General features: G+C 35.5%; 1 protein-coding gene across 2 annotated transcripts; it reads right to left on the bottom strand.

Annotated features, from left to right (window-relative positions):
- Positions 1 to 957: 957 nt before the first annotated feature.
- Positions 958 to 8,821, bottom strand: LOC148871335 (alpha/beta-Hydrolases superfamily protein). Of its 2 annotated transcripts, none has more exons than XM_088973065.1 (7): positions 8,518 to 8,821; positions 8,311 to 8,412; positions 7,997 to 8,135; positions 7,288 to 7,458; positions 4,845 to 5,088; positions 1,720 to 1,811; positions 958 to 1,363 (listed from the first exon to the last, which is right to left on the bottom strand). In XM_088973065.1, the coding sequence occupies exons 1-7, from the start codon at positions 8,615 to 8,617 to the stop codon at positions 1,084 to 1,086; spliced, it is 1,128 nt and encodes a 375-aa protein (XP_088829191.1). In that variant the 5' UTR covers positions 8,618 to 8,821; the 3' UTR covers positions 958 to 1,083. The 2 variants fall into 2 exon arrangements, with proteins under 2 accessions (XP_088829191.1, XP_088829192.1); XM_088973066.1 differs by having other exon boundaries at positions 8,311 to 8,408; positions 8,518 to 8,738.
- Positions 8,822 to 11,363: the final 2,542 nt, after the last annotated feature.

Here is an 11,363-nt window from a genome sequence, read left to right on the forward strand (position 1 = left end):
TAGTAATTTCTATATTTCATTAAATACTAAATTAGAATTTGGTAAGATCTAAGACCGTAGGACTAAAATCTTTAATCTCCTACAAATCTCTATTAATCTCTATTTAATATACAAAACATCAATTATCAAATATTTTTAAATAACATATATACATAAAGATATACTAGCAAATATGTACGTGCATTTGCATGTGACAGTATCTCTAAGACAAAATTATTTATAATTCATGGACAGTTATAAGTGGACAGTTTCTAAAATGAAAGTAAGGGGCATATATGCCCTCTTTATGCCCATTGTATGTTTAGATATATGGGCTGGGCCGAGTCCAGGCCTTAACAGAAAAACCTAGACCCAACCCAGATTTTCTGGGCCGGGCTGAAATGATCACCCCTACTTTAATGAGGCCGGACTTCACAATATTCGTTGCAGGTTCGAGTTCCCCACTTGCATCTATCTACTTGCCATCAGGCCGGGGGGGTTGTGACCTTGTGGGTATGGGGATGGACGACCCTGCATTAAGATATATAATTTAAGTATTTTTGCAAAACTCAAGGTATGTTTTAAGTCTTTCACTTTTTTTTTTCTTTTTCATTCTCCTTCATAGAATTCAAGCCAAAATGGAGATAATTCAAGGCACAAAATTTTGACATTATTTATGGATTTGACTTCATTGATCTCCTAAATTAATGGTGCTTCTTTTTTTTTTTGTAAATTTAAAGTTTTAGTGAACTACTTGCCTTGTTTTTGTAGATATAGGTTTCTTGCTGGACTACATAAATCTTTTATTCTGGTAGTTTGTTTATTTCCTGTTATTCTTTATGTCTTGTTACCTTCAAAACACAGAATCCCACCTCAACACAACGTAACCAACTGAATGGTAGGCCAAGAATTTGTCACCCTTGGATGTCTTCTTGAAAATGACATACAAAAGATGTTCCATGTCTTTTGACTCAGATGTAAGAACATGACTCTTAAATTTGTAAATAATGAATTTACTGGTATATTACAAGTAAAATTGCAATACAGAGAAGCATACATACAAAAGATGGTTGTAATGCTTCCACCATAGACAGAGGTTAAATATTACATATTCACTGCTTGGAGAGAAGCGGTAAGTTTTAGTGTTGATAACCAATTTAGAAGAGCTCCATTGACAAGTTCTGGGACCTCATCATGAGGACAATGCCCTGCCTGTAGACTCACAAGCGATGTGTTGGGATAGAACTCTTTGATTCTGGCGGCTTTTGCAGGCCCTACCCAAGGGTCCAAGTCACCCCAGAGCAACAACAATGGGCAAGAGAGTATGCTTAGCACACTGTCAAGTGTATACTTTGTCTGGTTTAACATGAACCTCGTCATTAATCTGCAAACGTCAAAGAAAATCCAGTTATGAATAAGAAAAAGAGATCATCAGATGGTTCCTTTGTCACTCCATGATGGTTTTATATTTAGGGGATTACATAATTTTAGATTTAGAAGGGAAATTTGCAAATCAAAAATCATTCCTGTAGTTCTGACACTAACGGTAGCCTGAGCTAAGTCAAACCCAAGGTGCAGATTAAAACCATCAAAACAGAAACCAGAAAAATCAGGTAGGTCAGGCTTGTAGATCTCACCCCTAATGGCTGATTGCTTCCATATTTATACATTCATCTAAAATCAAATTTTGAGTTCTTATTTGGGGACAGAGCAAATTAATGCATATATTTACATTCATACCTATAATAAACTTCTCCAGCATTGGGATCTGCCGCTGGTTTTGTTATTGATTCCACAAGGTAGTCATCTACATTGGAAGTATTTATATATACCTGTATTGGAAAAAGAAATGTTAATGAGGTGAATAAACAGTGAAAAATAACAAAGAAAGGTAGAAATGTTGCATTAATTCAAATACGAGAATTACATTGTATTTATAGAATAAACAGGATAAAACCAATCTTACATAAACTCTATCCTAAACCTAACAACCCATCCTAATCCATCTCAAACTCTCTACCCCATCTTTATCACGAGAACAAACTGAGCCTAATATCAACTCCCTAATATGCCCCCTTAAACACATGGGGATCAAAGATCTTCATGTGTTTAACGTTACAATGTGATGATGTGTCCAAGCTTCCAAGCCTTTTGTGATGATAATGTGGCAAACTAATGATGACAAGGCTGTGATGTAGCATGATGATGAGAACCTGCTTCTCTTCAATAGAGTTTTTGGTTTAAAGGTGATTTTGGGAAACCAATTATTTATTTATTAATTAATATAAAAATGAAATTTTGAAAAAAAAACTAAAAAGAAGTGTGGGGTAAAACGTATCAATACACCCCTGCTGATACATTTGGGTGTATCGATACTTTAAACCATGGATAACATATGAGATGGCCAGAGATGGGGGTAACAGTGCACTGAAGACAATGATCAGGGGGTACCGACATCCATCAGGAGCTGTCACTTGAATAGGTTGCCACCTGCCACTGAAGAATCGTGTGCAACAGCAAGTGTCTTTCTCACAAGAGGGGATTTAGCCAAAAAAGGATGGTCTCATTTGAATGGGAATGTACAGTTGGTGAACCAAGAGTGTTGAAATTCTAGGTGTTCATATCAGAACGAGTTGTAGGTGATGCTGATGCAGTGTCGAAACAAGGAGAAACAGCAGGGCAGACAATAGAGGCCTGCTGAAGATTTTGGATTTGAGTTCTGCTGCAACATGATTCCAATTCTCCATGGTTGGCCACAAATGCTGCAAGAGGCTGGCACTGTACTTGAAGTCATTTATGGCAATATGCAGAGATATTCCCGGTGATAGCAAATGTGATTAGTTCAAATCAGTTGTTGACAGTCCTGGTGCAAATATGGTTAGAAGATCAGGTTCGTTGACATCCTGCTTCCTCAAACAGTAATATCTCCATGTGATGGCTGACAGGAATAAGTTCAAAGGTTGGAGCAAAAAATCTGAAGAGAAACTGGATCGTGGTTCATCATGCCAGTTAATGTTCTTCCAAAAAAGAATGAAACAATCAAGGTCCACCTGGCTTGTTACTGGGTTACGAATGAAGACTCCTAGATTTTCAGAGAAGAGAAATGGAAGGATAGGCTGTTGGTAGTCGCAACAGATTGGATGAGAGAATTAAACATTAAAATAACCATAAGAAGAAAAAACTAAGCTAATCTATAAAGTAAATTTAAAGAACAGACCCGGAAGGTGTCTAAGATGCTGGCCATCCGCCAAAAACATGGTAACACATTGTAAGGTCCCTAGGTTCAACCTTGGGCTCTAATACCATGTAAAATAACAGAGAAAGGTAGAAATGTTGCATTAATTCAACTATGAAAATTACATTGTATTTATAAAATAAGTAGGATAAAACCAACCTAACATAAACTCTATCCTAAACCCATCCTAATCCATCTCAAATTCTCCACTCATCTTTATCTCATGATTACAAACTGAGCCTTATCTCAACTCCCTAATAAGCAGAATGGAAGATAACACAACTTCTGCAGCTAAGGCTGTGTGTGACATGCTTTCTGAGAATTAGTTTTGATGAATTTTTAAATTCTAAGAATCATTTTTGAAGTTTGGATTTATGACAATTTATGGAACTAATTATTTTTCTGGGCTCAAACTTGTTCTAATAACTGATTCTAAGTCAAGAAATCTAGCTCCAAAAGTGAATAAATTTTGGCTTAGTATTCTTCAAATAGTGTTTCTTTGGAGCAGAATTTTAACCAAACATAGCCCAAATGTCTACTTGAAATTGAATACAAGGATGAAAAGAATCTCTCTTCTGTCTCATCCAGACAGATGAAACATAGTTATAGAAGTTGAGCAGTTCTCCTAGTCCCAAAGATGATATGGTTAGGCTTCAAGTCTATCACATTTTCAGAGTCAGGGAATAAAAGAGAAAATGACAGGAAATCATTCAATGACACTGAACTTAACTAGATATCATCTGCATAGTTTTCAAGGACCCAAGGAGAGGCTAGGCGACAGGGGGGCGCCTTCTCGCCTAGTCGCCTAGGCGATGGATTTTTTTATGTTGAAAACATAGATCCTAGGATAGTTCCCTAGGTACCATAACCATATTTCCTTAATAATTATTCATAATTTTCATAAGAAAAGTATAAAGTTCATATTAAATTATAGAAAATCAACATATTCATGAGAAGAAAAAGAAGAAAGAAAATAAAATTCAAAAAATATAGGGGATGAACCCTTATTTTTATTATAGGAAAAGAATAAAAGAAAAAGTAGTAGTAGTAGTAGTAATAGTAGTAGTAGTAGTGGTGGTGGTGGTGGTCTTCCTTACTTATTGGTTCAGGTTTTGAAGTCTTTGAGGGTTCAATACAGCATTTAGCAACGTTTGTGGTGATTAAACCCAAATAAATAAGAAAACAATAAAAAGAAATTAGTATATAAACATAGAAAATGATTATTTTAGTTTAATAATGTCTATTTTATAATTATAATCTCAAAAAAGAATGAACAAGAAAGTATTTTATAGTAGGAAGTAAAAAACTGCTTGGCAATTAGGTGAAGCGAGTCTCAAAGGGTGCCTTGTCACCTAGGCATCAACTTGACAACTATGATCATCTGGTAGGACATGCTAAAAAGTAGCTCAACCACTCCATACGTGAAAAGTGGGAGGACAAACTTCTAATCACAATATGGGGCTTGCTCATGTTGGTACTAGGACAATCTATCAGTTATTTGTTTTATGGGAGATAAGGGTCTCTCAGTATGTCAGTGACCCAAAGAGGGAATCAAAGTTATGCTTGTTGCACCCATTAAGCTTTAAAAAGAGAAAATGCACCAAACCAGAGTTGGAGATAAGTAGCATACACTTTTTAAGACAGATTCAATCCTTGCAGGTTGCTTTGCTTGCCAAAAAAGAAATCCTAGAACAATACGCTGAAAAACCTCCTTCAGTGGCTTTAAGAGAAAATTCTCTAGGATGGAATTCTCAGATTTTGTAGATGTTCTCCCATTTGCATCTCCAAACTGCCCAGCAGAGTTTAGTAATGCAACTCCCACAACCTGTTCAGGCAACTCTGCTGCTGTAACCAAAGCAGTAAATCCTCCAAGACTGAAAAATAATCATAGGATATATAATCAATATTTTCAGAGTCATTAAAACCACACTCAACATGGAAAGGATAAGCAATAATTGAACACACACACACACACACACACACACACACGTGTAGAAAGGATTCTAGTTGAAGTAGAAGGTTCATTATATCATGACCAAGACATATGCTCCCTGCAACTTTAATGTTTCCTTTCTTTCTTTCTTTTAGACTCAGGTTATGAGCAAGCTGACAAAACAAGTTCTTTGGGTTTTCCGAACACATGTCATCGCTGTTAAGGGACATCCTTTCCATATTTAAGTCTGAGGTTTTATCCAGAATTGTTATGCACAAAACAATTCTCTATAGAATATGTACATGAAACCTCTGTAATTGTTAGACTGAACAGAACATAAAGAAATAGTTCAAACAAGATAATACAGTTTGGGCATATGAGAAATTACCATATTCTTCTAAAATGATTACATTTTCTTTGCTCTATCACTGTAGCACTAAATCTTAATTTGAAGGCCTGGTGAATGATCACCATGATATAAGCCCAAAGGCTTCAACCACATAGATATCAAGACATTTGAAAGCTTACATGCTATTTTTCATATTGATATTGTATTCATGCTTATGAAGCTTACTAATTTAGTTATGGAGCCCATACAATCACTTGACAAATTATATAATATGTTACCCCTTTGTGTTTTCACCTACTAATACAAGAGAACGATCATATAAGCTGCAAACCTAAGCACATTGTGCTCTGCAGTACTTACTGAATTTTATAACAGTAGTTTGGGAGTTTGGGTAATGGCACTTTTTATGGATTTGCAGTTTCATTTTGTCATCTTCTGTATATGTACAACTTGTCCTTTAGTGTTCAGAAATCTAGATTGGATTCCCAGTCAGGGTTTCTAATCAGAGCAAATGATCTTTCAACCAGATGTAGCTCTAGCTACCAAGATCTTCTGATAGACTCCAGAATAAGGCTTTTTTTTTTTTGAAGATAAATAAAGAAAAAATCCATTAGGAAATAAGGGAGAATAAGGCTACATGACAAATTTTCAAGTTCAGGAAAATAATAAACAGAAGGGGAAAAAACCACCGTTGGTTGACATCTCAACTAATTTAACTCGATGCAAGACCAAGAACCAAAGGATCTTTGATAGGGGTGCAAGTCGGGCGGGTTGGGCTAGGTTTATGGTCAACCCAGGGCCGGCCCTAAAATTTGGGCTTAAGGCCGGAGCCTGAGGTCAAGCCCGATTTTTCCAACCCGAGCCCAGCCTGCCCTGTAATTTGATGCCCTCGGGTTGGGCTCGGGCTCGGGCCCGGGCCAGGCTTGGGTTGGTCAATGAACCCACTCTAAAATTATACATATATAAATGTATTTATGCAAATATATATACATATATTTATGTATGTATGTAAATATGTATGCAAAATATCTATACAAATGTTATATATACAAATATGTATGTATATATATGTAAATATGTATGCAAACATTTACACATACACACACACACACACACACACACACACACACACACACACACACACATATATATATATATATATATATATATATATATATATATATATATATATATATATATATATATGTATAAATGTATATAATTGGGCTGGGCTCAGGCCGGGTTCGGGCTACCTAAGGGCTAGGCCTGAGCCCGGCCCGAAAAATTGAAAAGCCCGACTTCTTTGGCCCGAGCCCAGCCTGTGAAAAATTCCGGGTTGGGCCCGCCCAAGTTGCACCCCTATCTTTGAGTACTGTCACAAGCTCCTCTGATGAAAAAAATAACAGGAAATATGGTTGAATTAGAATATGATAAAGTGGATGTCCTAGATAATAAGAACAATGATTAGTGGTTGTTCCAAGAAGCATGTTTGGTGCCTACTATAAATAATAACAACACAATTCTGAGGTACAGTCCTCTAAATAAACAGGTAACTTCAAATGTCAGAAATTTCTCAAGTTTCTCTTTAAACCTTAAAATGAAATGTGAACATTTAATTTTCATTTTTGTTAAAGAAAATATATGCATTTATATGATACTGAGATTTCCTTCCACGCAATAAATCAGAAACTTAATAAAATTCACTGTAGAATGCTACTAAACCGAAGAACTTTTATTGTCAAGCATCCTTAAAACAAGAATAAATACTCTGCACTCATAGTAAAGCATTACCTGTTTCCAACTAAAATTGCTGGTTCTTTCACTATCTCCTTCAAGAAATCTGCAACCTGGTCTCTCCATACCATGGCATCATACTCAATTATTGCTTTCTCACTCCATCCAAACCCCAGCAAGTCTAAAGCATAAACTCTATATTTTTTAGCCAGCTCTGGTATATTGTATCTGCTTACATCACAAGAAAAAGAACTTCATTAACATAACTGAAGGTGCACATAAAAGTCAAGAGACTCAAGACAAATAGAAATTGAAGACTAAGACAAACTAGCATGATTTTCAAGCCAATTAATTTCTCAGGAAGCAATGTTTTACCAGAATCAGTGTCTGTTAAACAATCTTATGCATGTTCAGGTCACATTTTGAATGAAGATTTGGTTCAATTTCAAATCTTTAAAGGGAATACAATTCACAACCAAGAATAACATAATCCTCTATGTGGGAATGGGATGTATTCACAAATTGTGCAACAGATAGAAATGATAGGCTTTGCATTAGAGAAACACATCTAACCTGGAAAAGAACCATATATACACTTCTAACAATGAGAAACACAATCATCAATTTGATCTTCACACAGAAAACTCTCTAAACAGTTTCAGAATAGGCGCTACATGAAGTGATGGCCTACCATTTCAAGTGCAATCGTTGGGTGCATTTTGATTAACAAGATGCCAAGAAAGAAAATCAAGAACCCAAAACGAACCTCCAGTGAAATGCAGAAGCACCAAACCCATGAATAAGAACTATAGGAATCCCTTTTCCTTGCTCCACGTAATGTATTCTGTGGCCCCTCCATGTCCAATAATTGTACCCTTCTGGCTTGAAAGGTAGCCTCTCTCTTCCTGGAAACAAAATCAGCTTAATCAAGTTCTGTATACACGCATACATGAATTCTAAAAAAAATTCAGCAAAAATAAACAAGAAGAAACGAATGCTATCAGGTAGCATAACTTCTAAATTTCCACCAAAAAAATCTAAATCTGCAACCAAATTCCTGAGATGAAGAACAAAACAAACCTTGGATGGGACTGGCAGTCGAAGAAGAATCCATAACCGAAACCCCGGCTGCAACGATTCCCTTCAAGGTAAAATTCCTTCTAAGAATTTTGCATTGGCTTTCTTCGCAGAGAAACCAAAAAGTCAGCAAAAGTTTTCCACAACCAGCATTTTAGTTTCAGAGGTAGAACAAATAAAAGTAGATAGGATTAAGCCCTTGGTCCTTACTGTGCTGAAAGATCCTCCTGGGTACAAAGAGTCGACGTTGGATGGGATTGAAGAAATCTGCATGTCTGAGTGAAGGTGAAAGAGCAGATGAAGAAGACATCGAAGCCCAACAACCATAAACCCCACGAAGCTCAAGAATCGCTGGACTGGGTTGAGGTTCAAGTTTCTGAGAAACCAGATACGAATTACGAGGAGGATTTGAAAGAGAAGAAATTAGTAGCGACTAGCGAGAGCATAAACTAAATTCTTTTATGTGGCTGGCGTACCATGCAGCTGTGGCTCATTTGGAACCAAACGAATCTCCAGATTTTTCTCTTTCTACTAAGGTTGTCATATTTGGACCGGACATAATACCGTTTTGGTCATTGGGTCACGGGTTGAACACTTCAACCGTTCAGTCCGACTCAAGAGTCAAGAGTCAAGAGTCAAGACTATGCTGCCAATGAACTCCCAAAATTCAGAACCGGATTCGACATCCGATCCTATACGGACATACAGTTATACATACATTCGATTGAAATCCAAAGTCCATAAAAAAAATCCAACGTCCATTAATAATTATATATATCTTTATATGTATAAAAATTATATAAAAATTATAATTAATAAATTTAATATTTTATATTTATATAAAAATATTTTTTTAATAGGTTGTATGTAAATTCTAAACTGTTTTATGACGATGTGATTATCACTTTTATTAGAAAGGTGGTCCCACGTTTATGCATTCATTCAGGAATTTCTTCTCTTGCGTTCTCCTTTGGATTGGTTCTTTTGTTGGCTGCAGAAGTTATATACTTATACTTTCCTGTTTTCATCATTTTTCTTTCTGAAAAGTTGTATCTGAGCTTCATTTTTTATTGAATTTATATACAAGTTTCTTGATTGAATTCTGTGTTAGAAAAGAGTGCAAATTGTAGTTATAAGTAAATAGATGCAAAATTGGTATCTGGTTGAAATTTGCACTATAAATAAACAGAATCGAAGAAAAAAGGGTTTGACTATGATACTAGGAAGGCATGATGTTATATCTTTTGGGTATCATAGATTTTCTAAAATATTAATTCACTGTCACCAATCACCATGAGAAATGAAATGTTGACAAATTTTACTAAGTCCCTACGAGGAGATGTACACCAGCCGTCACCACGCCTCACGTATAGACGTATAGTCCCCGAAACAAAGGGCCCATATCCGGCAATGGGACCTACGAGTCCACTAAACATGAGTCATAGATGTGAACAACAATAAGTAACTATAACACAAACCAAATGGCTCTGTAAATGGATCGGATTCGATTGTAAATTTAGTTTTTCTGATATTTGGATTTTTATTGTGACCTATTTATCAGATTTTGATACAAGGTGAACATGGGCCAGGCCAGACTAGGCTTCTACGTATACAGCTTTAAATGTACTATGCTTATCATAGCTTAGACAGAAAACCTAAGCCCAAGCCCGGAATTTTCTGGGCCGGGCTAGAGATGATTATCCCCACTTTGATGGGTCTCTCTCTAATAAAAATGAAATTTGAATTTATGGGTCTCTGATGAAAACATGATATCTAAGTTAACTTGGGACTCCAAGCTTGTTATTTCATGTTTGCGTGGAGAAATTCCACCACCATGGAGCATACGAAACATCATTGAAGACTGCACCGCTATGAAGACCCAGTTTGCGTTTGGTTTAAAGTACCGTCATGGCATCATCTCTTCCGTGAGGCGAATCAAGCTACTGATTGGCATGCCCAACAAGCCCAATTCTGTCTTACAACTCCTTAAGTTTTAATTTACAGGATCTCCCTCCTCTAGGTTTTATTTGGAATTGTGATTCGTGGGGACGTACTACACTACCCCCAGGCTTGTGTAACACCAATTGGATCTATCAAAAAAAATATCTAAATTAATTTTATTAATCATAAAAAAATTAACTTTGTTATTGAACAATTGAACTTAATTAATATAAACTATTCACATGCGTACTAAAAATAAAGAATTCAGGTATTAATCGAATTAAATTGGAGTGGATCCATATGCCCAATCCAAATTAAAGCCATGACTATGGCTTTTTAAGAAAGAAAGGAGTTAACATCTTAGGCTATGTTTGGTTCACTGCTGGCCTCATTTTTTAATTTTTGCTCATTATAGGCAAGAATGGGCAAGAATGAATAATATTAGAGAGTTTGATTACAAAATTCTTACTATGTGTCACATTCTTTTTAGAACGAAAAATAAGCACCATAGCACAAAAATTAAGCAACATGTAGCAAGAAAAATAATCATGCCCCATCTTGCTCATTTTCATTCTTTGAGGAACTATACCTACAAAACTGCTACCATAGATATACTTTTGCAAAAGCACTTTTATAAAAGTACTTTTACATGAAAAAACTTTTACAAAATCACTTTTATAAAAGTAAATTCATGAAAAGTACTTTTGTAAAAGTAAAGTACTTTTACACTAAATCACTTTTATGAAAGTATTTTTATAATTATGAAAGCACTTTAATAAAAACACTATGAAAGCACTTTTATAAAAGTACTTTTATGAAAGCACTTAGGCTGGCGGTTTATGAATAAAGGCACAATTTTTTATTTTTATTTTTATTTTGAAGAATGAAAACAAGCAACATAGGACACTTGTTAGTAATTCATTTTTAGGAAAAAAGTGTTTGGTTCATAGCAATATTTTCTCATTCTAACTATTTTAACCCATTCTTGTCCATTTTAAAATTTCATCTCAAGTAAGAATGAAAAAGAATGAGAATTGAACCAAACATAGCCTTAATATTTACTTAGCAATATTTTAAAATCTGACCTGGAGGCCAATCCATTTTTGCCTTGATCA

The sequence above is a fragment of the Nelumbo lutea genome, chromosome 2 (assembly GCF_056320005.1).
Source record: "Nelumbo lutea isolate HS-2025 chromosome 2, American lotus-T2T, whole genome shotgun sequence".
Classification (NCBI taxonomy): domain Eukaryota; kingdom Viridiplantae; phylum Streptophyta; class Magnoliopsida; order Proteales; family Nelumbonaceae; genus Nelumbo; species Nelumbo lutea.

Bases quoted from the DNA above. Each gene is read 5' to 3' on its own strand.
- LOC148871335 (XM_088973065.1), bottom strand. From the start codon at position 8,617: ATGTCTTCTTCATCTGCTCTTTCACCTTCACTCAGACATGCAGATTTC. The intron at 8,413-8,517 runs GTAAGGACCAAG...TTCTCTGCGAAG, and splicing joins CAGGAGGATCTTTCAGCACA to AAAGCCAATGCAAAATTCTT. The intron at 5,089-7,287 runs GTAATGCTTTAC...ATTATTTTTCAG, and splicing joins GCAATTTTAGTTGGAAACAG to TCTTGGAGGATTTACTGCTT.